Here is a 15333-nt window from a genome sequence, read left to right on the forward strand (position 1 = left end):
TCTGGCTTTATGTCTGTTTCTTTATTAAATGTGTAATCATATACAAAGTTATGTTCATCTTGTTTGTTTCTTAATTCATACAAAAACTCTCAGTCTCTCCATAGCAAAAAATATGAAAGTTATCTTGAAAATTATAAAACATAGAGAACTAACCTCTGTATACTGCCATGAGAATCTTTTGGAAGTGGTAGCAATTCTCATGTTTTCTATCGAAGATCCTTCCTTACATTGTTTGTTTCTGTAAAGGTGAAATAACCTCTTCCTTTTATCTGGAGAAAATGTAAAATCTGAATACTTTTTTCATAGTGAACTTATAAGCCTTACAAAAACAGAAAAATCCTACAAAACCTGCAGAGAAATAGAACAACTAAGACTTCCACAAGACGGGGTTATTTTTAACTGAAAATTGACCAGAAAGCTACTCACGACTACTCTAGCTCCTTTATTTTAGGCCAGAATTGTTGATCAAAACTGTTGTCTCTCGATACTATTAAATTAACACACACTTAGCACCAGCCAGTTCCTATGCCCTTATTTGTACTACCTCACGTTCCAAACACATTTTGACATATGTTGATATGACTAAAAAAATTATCATTATTATCATCAGCCAGAAACACATTTTGACATACTGTATGCTGATTTACCCATAAACTTAATAGTTAAATAAAATTTTAAACAGTTGACTATATATTTTATATACTTACTTTTTATAAAATATCTCACTTTACTTTTTTTTATTACCTCTTTTTGCCAAACTTTCACTTATGATATATATATATATATATATATATATATATATCTTATTGTAATTTAGAAAAATATATGTATCTTTCATGATTGTCATAGTATACATATAACTTATGAAGTCATGGTATTCTAGAGTGAAATAAGAATATTTCTTGTAATAATAACAAATTTTAAATTTTCGAACTCAAATAGTTGAAATAGTTGTAGAATATTAACATCTCAAGAGTTTGAGTGTACATTTTTTGTTATTCTAATGACGTACACCTATATAATGACATATGTTGATATGCTTTCATAAATTTTTGTTTGCTTTCAATAATTTTTTCTATATTACTACTATTCTCATTATAAATAATATATATATATATATTATATAATATAAACAAACGAAATATGAAAACTCGCTTTATAACACGAGTTCAAATAAGCAACACATTTTAATCAGAAAGAACTATTGGACTTGATACATTTGCATTTGCATCTGTATTTGCATAACATTTGCATTTGCATTTGCATTTGGATTTGGATTTGCATTGGCATTTGCATTTGCATTTGGATGGAGTGGGCTGGACAAGACTCATGATCAGTGGTGTGAAATTAAGTCTTGCATTTTCCCACCAAAATCCAATTGTATCACCTTCCTTGAATTCTCTTCTATCACAAATTGTACCCCATCCAGATAGCTTGAAGTTTCCTTCATCATCTTTTTTCATGACAAGAAATGTCGAAATATCACGATAATAATCGTGAACATCCACAATCTCTTCCTTGTTATCATGTGACACTCGTTTGGTACGAGCCGCACCCCGCAAAGGAAACAATTGGGTTTCCAGTAATGTTTTAGGGAACGTTATTGTACCACCTCCATCTGAATTTGTGTCTGATGCTGTCAACTTTATCGGAATGCTCCACGGTTTGTTTTGATCCAACATTGCCATCTTATCTTATGATGAGTACAGAAGACACACAAATATATGAAATTGAGTTTTGTAAGACTGATATAAAAGAATTTGTTTATGTTAAGACTATTTATAATCATAAAAAATTTGATGCATGCATGTGATTGTAATTATGAATTTATGATTGTAAAGCATGTAGGATCAGATCTTTAATACAAACTATCATTATAATCAATAATCATTAGCCAAAAACACATTTTGACGTATGTTGATTAACCATAAATGAATAATTACGTAAATTATAGAACAATGGACTATAAATTTTTACATACATTTTTTTATATTAAAAAAATATTTCATTTGCTTTTTCTATTACCTCTTTTTGCCAACTTTTCTTTTATATTTTCAATTATCTATTTGACATTGTAATAGTAAGTTAATGTGTGATTGTAATTTCAGTAACATTACATTTAGCGTTCATGATTGTCACTAGATTCATTATCATTCTTAAATTATAATATTTTACAAACTAAAAGTATATTGATCACTTTTAACATGTCATAATATTATAGGATATAGAGATTTTGCAATTCATTTGATTCTGACATTTGCTTGAAAACAATTATAATTAAAATTTGTGAAATATAATTTACCACAAAAATATTGATAATGGTTAATTATTGACTTGTCTACTTGAACATCGCAAAATCTTTTGGTTAGTTTGGTGGGAAATGTTTTTGTTTTGTTTTGTTTTGTCATTGGTTAAGAGTTACAACACCCTCTATATCATATTCTCTACATCATTTTCTCTTTCTTCCACATCATAATTCAACACTCACTAAAATTTTACTTCTACAATGATTTTGTTTAATAAAAGTATAACATTATATTCCACCAATTTTATTTCACATTTTTATTTTCTTTTATGTTTTAGTTTTTGTGATTACCTATTATAATAAAAAAAATTACAAATAATAAAATGAAAAATAGAGATGATTATTATTAAAACACATATAATGACCAAAAACAATTAAAATGCAATAAAATAAATTAGAAAATATAATGTTTTTAATTTTTTTATGTGTCCAAATCAAATTAAACAAGTTTCTATTTATAGAATATAAAAAATGATGAATTTTGATATAAACATATATTTATATATATAATTATTATGAAATAATTGATGTTAAATAATTGAGATGAAAAAAAAATTGAAAATCTCAGCGACCAATCAATTCAACTCATATGTCACAATATATATATATATATATATATTATCATACAATATATTTTTTCCCATTCAAAATCTGCCATATGTTAAAGAATGTTCCACTTATAAATTTTTCACGGTGTTGAAAAGTTTCAACTCTAATTTTGCCACATAATTTCGGACTAAAATTAAACAAACCATTGTAAGTGTTTAAACTGTTGACAAAATTTTACAACTGTTGAAAAAATTACCATTTTAATAATTCAACAAACAATTTAACGTTTCTATTTACAATAGTTTTGTTTAATAAAAATTAAACATTCTACCACACAACTTTTACTTCATATTTTTATTATCTTTTATGATTATTATAGTACAAATTAATAATAATTCTGAGTAAAATTAAATTAAATACTTAAAATTTTAAAAAATATTTTATATTTTAACTATGTTTTTAATTAATAAAAATAAAAAATAGAAATAATTATCATTAAAACAATTAAAATTATGAAAACCTAAAAATTAAATACAATACATGAATAAACATAAGAAAATCAGGAGTGGTTTCATGAACACCGCTCATACTAACAAGAACAATTTGTGTAGAAAATTTAGGAAATTCAATTGCTCCAACATTTAGAACAATTTTATTACCCGTTGGAGTAAGAGAATAAGGAGGTGTTTGAGATGGATATGGCATCATCAATCCATAATATGGACGATAGTTTAGAACAACTGACGGCATGAAAAAATTTGGTAAATAACTATAATTTGGTATATTTTGGGATTGATTTGAAGATTGGTTTGGAAAAAGATAATTGTTAGGATTTTGGTAGTTAAAAAGGTAATTAAAAGAATTTTGGTTTATATATTAACTAAATTTTTTAACTAACTAATTAACTATATATTAATTAAATTTTTTTTCTCACCCAACCAATTGATGACTCATGTCGTTTTTGTCTCTACTTTTTGGTTTTCAATTAATTGAAAACATTCAACAGAAATAAATTCACGTCATTTTTTTTTGTTTTCAACACACCATTTTATAGAGTCAACTGTTCAATAAATATATTCAACACTCTATTGTATAATCTTATGAGAGATTGTATTTATGAGTTTGCGTTGTGACTAGAAGAAATTCAATGCTACATGAATATCCGTAGATTCGTTATTGATTGAGCCTATTATATTTGGATATTATTTTATTTTGTTTTAGTAAAATCAGATATGATTTTTTTTTCCAAAGAACATACATACTCCCTCCGTTTCATAAAGAATGTCATTCTGACATTTTTCACACTTATTAAGAAAACTATTAAAAATACTATTTTGTCCTTCATTAATGCATTAAATAACTTTTTTTCTTTAATTAATACATTAAATTAATAGGGTCAAAACTGGAATATTATTTAAAATTCTGCATTGAAAATATAAAACGACATTCTTTGTAAAACAAAAATAAAACCTTAAAACGACACTCTTTGTGAAACGGAGGAAATACTATTTTTCGAAATCTCTCAATATCACTCGGTTTTATTTTCTATTCTCGATTCCATTTTAATTTGATTTTTATAAAAGAAAATATTTTACGATACTGTTGTGTTGGATAAAAAAAACAACTAAAACAAATCAGTTTTACATGGTTTAGTTCAGTTTAATTAAATTTAGAACCCAAGTCCAAAAGCAGAGCATACAAAAGTTTCTACCACACAACTCGGAGACAGAGTATTAAGCCAAAAGCAAAGAATCGACGAAAAGACATTTCTACCCCTATGGACTCGGTTTATAAAACAACATCACTTCCTCTTCCTCCTTTCTCATCTCCCGCGACGGCTAGGGTTAGAATTTTGAATTCCTTTAATTCAAACTAATATTTTCCAGAATCTGTTAACAAGTTTCGATTTTCTTTAATCCCTTAATTCTCCGATATCGACTCATCTACTTACTGAGCTTTAATTCTCCGATAACACATTTTCGTTTTTAATGGGTTAAATTCGCATTCTTAATTTTTTTTCTTATTAGAGAGAAGGGAGAGAAGAAGAAAATGGGAGGAGAAAACACCATTTTTAGAGAGCCTTCTCTTAGATAAATTAGGGCACTTCCTCGATGCAATCTCTGTTTCTCTAGTTCATGAGCAGCCATTGTGTCTTAAGTCTTAACGATGCCTATATATTACTACTTTTATTATTTTTGCAAAATCAACTTTACTAATTTTAAATTTCGATGTTTAATTTGTGGTCTTAACAATGCCTAATTTTATTAGTCTTGCTAAATCAATTTATTAGTCTTATACAGTTTTCGATGCTTGATAGTTGATTTATAGATGAAATAAAAAGGACATGACATTCTCAATTTCGTAACCGGTTCTATACCAATCATTAATTAAGACCGGTTACCATGCCGTTATAAGGACTAATCAATGTGAGATAATCTTCTAAATTTTCGCAAGATTAGGGCTGGTTTTGTTTTATCAATATGTTAATTGGACATGTGTTGATTTGAAATCGAAGCTCTCTCAGGGGATTATCTAACATAAAATGACAAGATCGAAACAATTTTACACAATACACTGATTTAGATTTATTTATGATATATTGATTAAATAAATTTTAACAGGAAAAAAATAAGAGCTCACAAATTTCTTTCACTACATTATTGATAATGTAATAGAACTAAGACAGTTTAATCAAAAGATCAGCAAATAATAATAAGTTATAAAAAACAACTAACCGGTCGATCAAACATGATAAAACCCGGTATATACCTACATCTTCGAGAACAGATCGATATTGCAAAGATCTAGTCCATCATCTAAGCAATTAAAGGTAAGCAACAAAAAGTGATTTAAAATTAAGTCTATCGTGATAATCATCCCACCAAAATGCAATAATATGGTCAGTCTTGAAATTTCTTTTTTCAAGAATGCTACTCCAACCATAAAATTTGAAATCTCCATCTTCTTCTTTTTTCATGGTAAGAGTTGTTGTAATCTTGGAATCGTATTCGAAAAGATCCACCATTTCTACCGACTTGTGTCGTGACAATTTTGCACAACGATGTGTACTCCACCAAGGAAATATTTTGGCTTCTACCAACTCTTTTGACATCGTTATCGTATTACTCGAACCGGTGTCTGATTCTTTCAACTTTATCAAGATGTTCATTTTGTTTTTTGGATCGAATGGCGTATCTCGACACAGCTTTGATTTTGCCATGAGTTAGCACGAAAGGATATATGTAATATAAACGTTGAGTTGATGAATTTATAAGGTTTATATATGCAATGTTTGTACTGATGAATTTTGTTTATGGGTTAAGGTATTTATATACTATAACAATACTTTAAGTAGCGTGTGTGATTGTAATTAAGAGTTTGTGAGAATATAAGATACGATTTGCTTTCACAATTATCACCAGATTTCCTATTAATTGAAGACTTTTATTTGAAATTAGAAAAAAAAAATACACTATTTGAGATGTTTGCTATAGAAAAAATATTTGCTATAGAAAAAATATTTGAGATGTGTTAATTGACCATGAAATAAAATAAATATCGTTCTGAACATGATGTAGTTGTAATTATGATTATATGACTGCAAAGCACGTAAGATTATATGATATTTCATACAAAATTATCATTATAATCATTTGCCAATAACACGTTTTGACATATGTTCATATGTTGAATGACCATAATATGAATGATTAAATGAATTTTAAAACAGTTGACTATATAGTTGATATACTTACTTTTTGCTTTTTTATGACTTTTTTTTTTTGCCAAATTTTCTCTTATGTTTCATTCTATTTGATATTGCAATAACAAATAATTTCAGTGAAATACATATATCTTTCATGATTTTCATTAGATTCATTATCAACTAAGTTTATGATACATAAATCACAATGTTTTACAAACCAAAAGTACACTGATCACTTTTAACATTCATAATATTGATAGTGATATTACATAAAAAATGAACTGTGGGGAATTACAGTATCTTAAAGATTCTGTTGTATGAGAAAATAATCAAAGATGATATCCTTGTATGGTATAATGGTAATTTTTTTTTTTTTAGAAAATAATCAAAGATCATATCCTTGTATATATTAACATTTCCTGTCTGTTAAAATCATATTAAAAAAAAAATCTGAAAAAATGAATAAGATAAGGTTCCATTGTATAAAAGTAACCGGACTCGATCAAACACGACAAAACCCGGTATACATACATATTCCAGATATGATACATATTGCAAAGATCTGGTCTATGCATCAACTAAGCAATTAAAAGTAACTCAAAATTAAGTCTAGTATAATATTTATCCCACCAAAATCCAATAATATCGCCAGTCCTGAAATTCCTTTTTCCGAGAATACTACCCCAACCATGAAATCTGAAATTTCCATCTTCTTCTTTTCTCATGATAAGAGTTGTTGTAATCTTGGACTCATATTCGAAAAGATCAACCAATTCTACCGACTTGTGCTGTGATAATTTTGCACAAAGATGTTTACTCCACCAAGGAAATAAGTTGGCTTCTACTAACTCTTTAGACATCGTTATCGTGTTACTCGAACCTGTATCTGATTCTTTCAATGTTATCAATATGTTGAATTGGTTGTTTGGATCGAATGGTTTATCTGGACACGGCTTTGTTCTTGCCATTAGTTAGCACAAAAAGATTATGTAAGGTTTGTATAGATTTTTTTTTTTTTATGGGTTAAGGATATATAAATACTATAACAATAAGTTAAGTTGCTTGGGTGATTGTAATTAAGAGCTTGTAATTATACAAGATATGATTTCCTTTCATAAATAACATTAAATTCACTATTAATTGAACATTTTGTATTTAAATTAAAATTGTTTTAACAATAATTTATACTAAATTTTGTTTCTCATAATATTTTGACATATATAGTTTTTCTTATTTTAAACATGTGTTGAAGTAAAATATATTTTGATTTACCATAATATAAAAATAATTAATGTAAAGGTTAATGAGCAGTCCTTAATCGTAAAGATGCCTAATTATATTAGTTTTTAATCAACTTACAAATCTAATGTTGTTTATGATTCTTAATTTATGGTTTTAGATGCATTAGCTATGCTTTTCTTGGCCAACGATTATGCATCAAGGATATGCTCTGCAGTTAAGGTACGTAAAATTGTATGTGGGTTAAAACGTAAAAATGTATATGCATCAAGGATATGTTCTGCAGTCCTTAATCGTAAAGATGCCTAATTATATTAGTTTTTAATCAACTTACAAATCTAATGTTGTTTTTGATTCTTAATTTATGGTTTTAGATGCATTAGCTATGCTTTTCTTGGCAAACGATTATGCATCAAGGATATGTTCTGCAGTTAGGGTACGTAAAAATGTATGTGGGTCAAAACGACTATTTTTGCAGAATTGCAGGTAAAGAAGAAAGTTTCAACTGTCTTTACCAATTTTTTGTTTTACTTAGTTAGAATTCGTATGATAAGTCATTATATTGCTCAGCAAAAACACGTTAAACTTTATCTGGATTTGTTTCTTTTTTCTTGATCCTCTTGTTCTGGTTATAGGTAAAGAAAATTACATCCAAATGTCTTAACATCATGAAATCCACAAACTGAAAGCATTCTACGATAGTTATAAAAGGATGATTCTGACCTGAAAGCTCCTCCTTCTTTTTCACTTGCATATTTAATATCATTGAAATCCCCCAAAGCCAGCCTTGGTTTACCACAATAAAACCTGCTTCAACATCAGAAATCATGCGATTCCATTGCATATTTCTATCTTTCAAGTTAGGATGACCATAGATATAAGACAAGCAAAATACATTAGCACCATCAGTTATGTACACATCAGTGTTGTAAAAGGTAGAAGATACATCAACAGTTAGCTCAATATTAACATCCCAAAGAGTGGGCATAGTTAAGATCTTTACAAAGCTTTCCTACTACATCATATCCGTTCTTAGTTTCAGTGAGGAACATGATATCAGGTCTAGAAGACTTCCTGATATCTATAAAGACATTGAATTGTCAAGGTCTGGGACCTTGACAATTCAAGTGTAATATCTTTATTGTTGTTTTGGTGGTTTAAGGGGACCCACCGAACCTTTGTTCTTGGACTCAGTAGTATTTGGTTTCTTAGATGATGAAGGACCAGCCACATCTGTTGCATCAGAGAACTTCCTCTTTATACCCTGCTCGATTGTCTCTATTTCAGTATCTCCAAACTCCGGGTGATGGTCTCCAACGTGTGCTTCCGGTATGTTAGAATTAGTAGAGGCACCATTCTGACTCTGCGTCATCGTAGTCGGAGGCAGAAGAAGAGGTAGACCCTGAATACGAGGAGGCTCACCAGTGAGTGTGAAGGAATTCAGACCTGCTATAACATTCAACCTGTCTTGAGCTGCAGTAGAAGGATTGTTGCCAATTTGCATCAGTTGCTCAATCTGAGGTGGTAGACTTGGCGCATGGGGGCAGACATCAAAGCTGTGCTTGAGGCTACCACAGGTTGTACAGAATTTTTGAATTCTAATTCAACTGGAGCAGTCTTTGACATGATCAACAGATCGAGCCAGAGTTGTTATAGGAGAGTCAACATCGAAATCCACCTTGACCCAGACTTCAGCCAGATGATTAATAGTTTGTTCGATGATCAGGACATCATCAACGTGACCTAATTTAGAGCCGATGCTGTTGACCATACCTCGACGACGATACATCGCTGGAAGCTTGTTTATCTTAACCCAAAATGGAATTGACGAAGGAAATCTGGATACCTCATATTGCTCCAGCGGTCAAGCGCCACCATCCAGCCCCTATAGGTATAAGGTCCACCTTCCAACACCGTCGTGAGATTATGCTCTCTTTTTTGAAATAGAAATTAACGGTGTCATCATCATTGACTTGACCTTCAACTTGTCCAATAAGACTTCAGGCTTTGGGCATCACCGCCTTGATTCCGGCCGGATTCTGATGATCTGGGTTAAGCCCTTTAGCAACCAAACAAAGTCGGTGATCCCTCTGGAACTCAAGTTGAGCATCTTGGTGAACCGACTATGCTTCTTGATTCGCTCCAATTTTTAATCTTTGAAGTGTTTGTCATAATTCCTTCTGGGTTTCTATCTGCTCCATCATGTGGAATTGAAGATTATCGAAGCTTTGGAATAGATTTAATCCAGAAATCTGGAAATTTTGGATCGAAAAAGTCGAAGCTAGAGTTTCGCAGAAGTCGCCTAAAATATCACCTGTTTCGAGAGCCTTTGCGAAATGTTTCAACTATAAGAATACCCCTAATTTTTAATAAACTTACAAATCTGATATTGTTTTTGATTCTTGATTATGTCATCAAAAATGCTTTTTTAAAATCCTCAACCAAAGAGGAATATTTTCCGTTAAAAATTCACATCATTTTACTTTCCTCACCATATTCTGAGACAGTGAACTCTATTTTTTTTTTTTGATATTTATCAAAACAACTATTTTTTTTTGATATTTATCAAAACGACTATTTTTGCAGAATTGCAGATGAAGAAGATACATAGTTTCAATTGTCTTTAGCAATTTTTTATAACTCAGTCAGAATTCGTACGATAAGTCATTATATTGCTCAGCAAAAACACGTTAAACTTTCTCTAGATTTGTTTCTTTGTTCCTGATCCTCTTGTTCTGGTTATAAGTAAAGACTGTGTTAAGGTGAAACAAAGATGTCACTAGGAACAAAATCGATCTGTTTAAACATTTCAAAATCAAGAAATGAGAAAAGATGATTATTCTTAGATTAACTCGCATGAGATCATGAAAAAAAAAAAAAGAGAGTTAGTTCTGAAAATCGTAAAGTCTCATCTCTCTCTCAAAACGACGAAGTTTTGTGATCCTGCGTTCTTCTGTATCTTTGAGATCTTCCTCAGAATTTCAGCAAAGGCATTCTTGTCCTGTAAAGATTTTCGTAAAAAGGATTGATTCTCAGAAATTAAGCTCAGACCATATTAACTACCATGTAATTCTTAATGAAGGAATTAGATTAGAGTCCTATAGCAAATATTACCTCTTTGGTTTTAAGTCTTGCCTTAAACCTGGAGACAAGGTCCTGTGTAGTGACTTGCTTCTTCTCCATCAGAACACCACGGATTTCGTCCTCAGTAACAGGCCCCGTAGCAGCTGAAGCTGCAGGAGCTGAAGTTGATTCAGGTTTCACGGCTTTTGTCGGGGCGTTGGATTTAGAAATCGAGTTACTTTTCTCTTCCTTCACCGAAGAAGATTTCGACTCCTGCTTACAAAGATTACAAAAACCTGCTTTGTCAGAAATCACAAGACAACACGAGTAAACACTCCAACAAGGATATGTAATACAATCCCTTATCTGTTAACGCCGATGCTTAGCCTCATAGATTGAATATTTTAAACCTATGATAAACAGAATCGAGTGTCTTACACTTTCAGTCTTCACTTTCTTTTGAACAGAGCTGCTTGGTTTTTTAGCATCGCCATCATTTAGTTTTCTCTTTCCCTTGGATGGTTTTGCAGAAGGTGTTCCACGAGAAGATACAGAGGGTGCAGGTTTTGGAGGAGTGCTCTCAACAGGTTCTTCTTTGGTCGCATCCTTCTGTTTTGAATTCGTAATTGGACCGAAGTTTGTCTCCTCATCCTATGAAAAATGCCATTCAGGATGATATTCTTGTATCAAAAACCAGTTTATAGCAACACGGATATAATAAAAATGAGTGTGCTTGAGAAATGAACAGTTTGATTTAGAAGAAAACAAAAAGCAAAGTGTGTCGAAAACTGAAGAGGGCTTACATCATCTGAGTCATCGTCGTCTTCTTCATCAGATTCATTCAAACCATTAGACTTGCCGAGCAGTTTCTTTAACTCTTTACCAGATTTGCTCAATCCTCCCTCTTCTTCTTCGTTTTCTTCATCGTCATCATCCTGCAAGAAAAGTGGAAAAAAAGAAGTCAACATTAATGTATTCAGTTTCACAGAGAATTGTGCATTGCAAGTGGAGAAATATACAAAAAAAACCGACCTGCTTTATTTCTGGAGGAGCAGGAATTTCAGGCGCCAGAAGATCTTCACGTTCCTCGGGATCATTACCAACAGCCTCATCATCATCAGTGAAAATTTCTTCATGCTCCCAGTCATCACCTACAAACAATCAACGCATTATCAATATTGACAGAAAATTTCTCCAGTTTTCTTAAATAGATAACAGCAAATCAATACTACTCACCCTTCTCAATGTCATCATCATCCATGTCAAGATCACCACCCCTCGGACCTTCTTCATCATCATCATTACTCTTCTTATTAAGCCCGAGCCTACTTTTCCGTGATGCCTCTTCCTCTTCGTCTTCCTCACCTCTGTCAGAGACATTTCCTTCTTCTTCATCACCGCCTGATGACTTCTTACGACCCCTACCACCTCCTCCACTGCTTCCACCGGCTTCTTTGTCATTCTCCGTTTCCCCAAATAACGCTGGACCATTATTTGCAGCTTTCATCATCCACCTTTGATACCCATCAGCAGTTTTTCTACGGTTCTTCATCTTCTCTTCCGCTTCTTCCAGAGTAAGTTGCTTATACTGTGCAACCTTGTTGAAGTTATACCTAACACAATAGAAAAAGGTCAGAAGTTGAAGCGAAATAGCATTTGTGAACTCGACGCAGAATCTGCCTTTAGACTCCAACCACAAAAGTTATAATACCAACAAAAGAATCTTGAGAAAATGTTTCTCCATACCAAGAACCAGCGGGAATAGCGATAAACTCTTTGTTCTGCATCACCAAGAGATAGTAAGTTGCAGACTGGGAGCCTTCAAGATGTCCTTGGTACTGAAACTGGCCAGTTTCATCTTCCAAGATCCAAGGTTTGTTCTTTAACTTCTCCTAATAAAAATACGATTTCCACACAATGAATCAGACAAAAGCCTCCACAATGATTTGTACAAGGAACATGATGATAACACAATACCCGTTGTGCATCAGTAAACTGACGACCTTGTGGTATATCTTTACGAAGAGACCATTTATTCTCAGAGCCTTTCTTGAAATTGGGAAGACCAGACACGAATCTACCAATGAAGTAGTTCTTATCGGTGGGTGCAGCCGCACGAACATTATATTCCTAAATTAACATCGAATTGTTCAGCTCAATAGTAGAGACACGAATTGATTCTGAGATTGGAGAGAAAAAAAAAAACGCAAAGAACACTAACCCGAATCAGCCGCGTGACGATGGTTCCACAATCGATACACTTGGATTTATTCTCAGCCATGGTTTTACCACACTTGAAGCATAACGTCATATGCCTGCACGAGCTTCCGTACAGATCGGACGGCGATTTGCAGCGCATACACTCCGACTTCAGCGTCAAACAGTGCGACGACATGATCCCAAGATAAAAAACCTTCCTCTTCTTTCTGTACACAAACCCAGAAAATCGAATTTAGGTTTCCCGATTTCAGAATCCAATTACGAAGATCACAGACGCAATCGAAACAAAATCCATAGATTTTTGAGTTTCAATCTAGGGTTCCTATCACCTTTTGGATTTTGTGATTGTAATCAGGATTTGTGTTGTGAGTTTCAGAGAATGTGATTGAAGACGAGAGAATTTCTCGGTTTAGTAATCTAAATATAGGTCTTAAGATTTGAGTCGGTAGAGAAACAAAAGGAGACGATACAAAATGTATAGACTTTCACGTAAATAGACCGATTTGCCCTTTGACTATAAAGAAAGATTAACATAAGCAATTTTTTTTTTTTTTTTTTTGTGGTCTCAAACTTGAGTTTAATGAAACCATATCAATTACTAGATAAATTCATCACATTTGTTCAATTGTTTTGTACCCCTCAACACCATTTTTGGCGGTGAATTCTTCAGCAAATTAAAGAAAGATTAACATAAGCAGAAAATTTTTTTTTAAGCTCAACTGTTTGTTTCATACTGATGCTAGATTCTTCATTGCTTCGTTTAACTTCTTACATGTTTATTTTCTCATTGTCTGCTGCTTAAGAAAAAAAAAACCAAAATCACCAAACCAATAATCAAAATCTAAGAAACTCAATTCAGAAATAACTGTTGTTGTTCAAAACTGCATTTGCACCAACACAATATTGAAAAAAAAAAAGAAAAAAAAAACAGTACAATCTTCAAAACACAGATAGCATAATCTAAAAGTTGCAGAGAAACTCGCTTCAGTCAAAGCCTTTTTTCCATAAATGGAAGAGACCCATCATTCATACCCTAAACCAAAAAACCTTAGATGAGGAGCTTCTCAATGGCATCCTTAAGCTGCTGAATTTGAGATTTCAACTGGCTAGCCTCGTTTGATGTAACCGAACAAGCGATAACGGGTCTTGTTACACCACATGCTCTTCCAAGGGCTTGTTTCGATGGCACAAACACATACGGCACATTCTGCAATCATTCAATGAAAAGAACACAACATCATTGGTTTCAGTATCAGACAAGAATGGTTTCAGTATCAGACAAGAATGTTTAGCAATCATAAGACTTGTGAAACAAATTGCTGAAAAACTAATAGAGATTGGGAATCACATTCTTGGATCAAGAATATTAGAAATCATAAGACTTGTGAATCGATTGCTGAAAATCTGATAAAGATGTGCATATACAACCATTTTCAACTATGCAAAAACAGCAAATATATGCTTAAAACGAGAATCACATTCTTGGATCTCTTGTCAATTAAACATTGATTAATCAACAAAGTATGATACCCAGAAACTATGTTCCTGATATTGCATATACCAAGAGCTCTTAAATAAATAAGAGATTCAATATAAAAACACTCATCACTGGTGCAAAAAATAGCTTCTAATGCCTAAGAATTATGAATCTGTCTCTTACATTCAAGAACAAATATATACACAATCACCGATTTTTATTACATAACATCATGACTTACAATCACAAAGGGAAGTCTACTAGTCCAATTTCTACATATAGATGTATACACGTTCTTCAATATTTTCATGTACATAAGATCATTCCAGTTGAGCCAGTTGAAAAATATTTTGAACCAAAGAGTATACTAATTGAGATTCATAAGAAAAAAAGATAAGAAGAAATCAATACCTTATCTTCAGCGAGCAGAGGAAGGTGAAGAAGAATCTCGAGAGGCTCAGCATCAGCAGCCATAACCACGAACTCAGAGATCCCACGGTTCAATGTTTTCGTAGCTTCATTGGCTCCTTTCTTAAGCTGTTTGTAATTCGTAGCTTGTTGAACAAGATCGAGGATTGTTATCGATAGCTGAGAATCAGCTAATGGGTACGCCTTAGGGTTCACTGCTTCTACCGTCATCTTCTTCGTCTCCGAGTTCGTGAGTTCTGAGAGAAGCGATGAGAAGAAGTTGCTAGGGTTTTTGATTTGGTTATGTGACAATGATTTTAGGGTTTTATAAAGGTGACTTAGCGATGCCTCTGTTTAAGCCAGAAG

General features: G+C 32.1%; 2 protein-coding genes across 2 annotated transcripts; both read right to left on the minus strand.

Annotated features, from left to right (window-relative positions):
- Positions 1 to 10505: 10505 nt before the first annotated feature.
- Positions 10506 to 13533, minus strand: LOC18014891 (transcription initiation factor IIF subunit alpha). The gene is made up of 10 exons (XM_024154390.1): positions 13412 to 13533; positions 13084 to 13288; positions 12840 to 12992; positions 12609 to 12754; positions 12099 to 12475; positions 11895 to 12013; positions 11666 to 11797; positions 11301 to 11513; positions 10914 to 11135; positions 10506 to 10800 (listed from the first exon to the last, which is right to left on the minus strand). Exons 2-10 carry the CDS (start codon positions 13255 to 13257, stop codon positions 10708 to 10710), a joined length of 1629 nt encoding a protein of 542 aa, XP_024010158.1. The 5' UTR covers positions 13258 to 13288; positions 13412 to 13533; the 3' UTR covers positions 10506 to 10707.
- A 380-nt stretch (positions 13534 to 13913) lies between these two features.
- Positions 13914 to 15260, minus strand: LOC18014892 (NHP2-like protein 1). Its single transcript, XM_006396678.2, has 2 exons — positions 14971 to 15260; positions 13914 to 14289 (listed from the first exon to the last, which is right to left on the minus strand). Exons 1-2 carry the CDS (start codon positions 15196 to 15198, stop codon positions 14131 to 14133), a joined length of 387 nt encoding a protein of 128 aa, XP_006396741.1. The 5' UTR covers positions 15199 to 15260; the 3' UTR covers positions 13914 to 14130.
- Between the last annotated feature and the right edge of the window lie 73 nt (positions 15261 to 15333).

Source organism: Eutrema salsugineum, unplaced genomic scaffold, assembly GCF_000478725.1.
Source record: "Eutrema salsugineum unplaced genomic scaffold, Eutsalg1_0 scaffold_3, whole genome shotgun sequence".
NCBI lineage: Eukaryota > Viridiplantae > Streptophyta > Magnoliopsida > Brassicales > Brassicaceae > Eutrema > Eutrema salsugineum.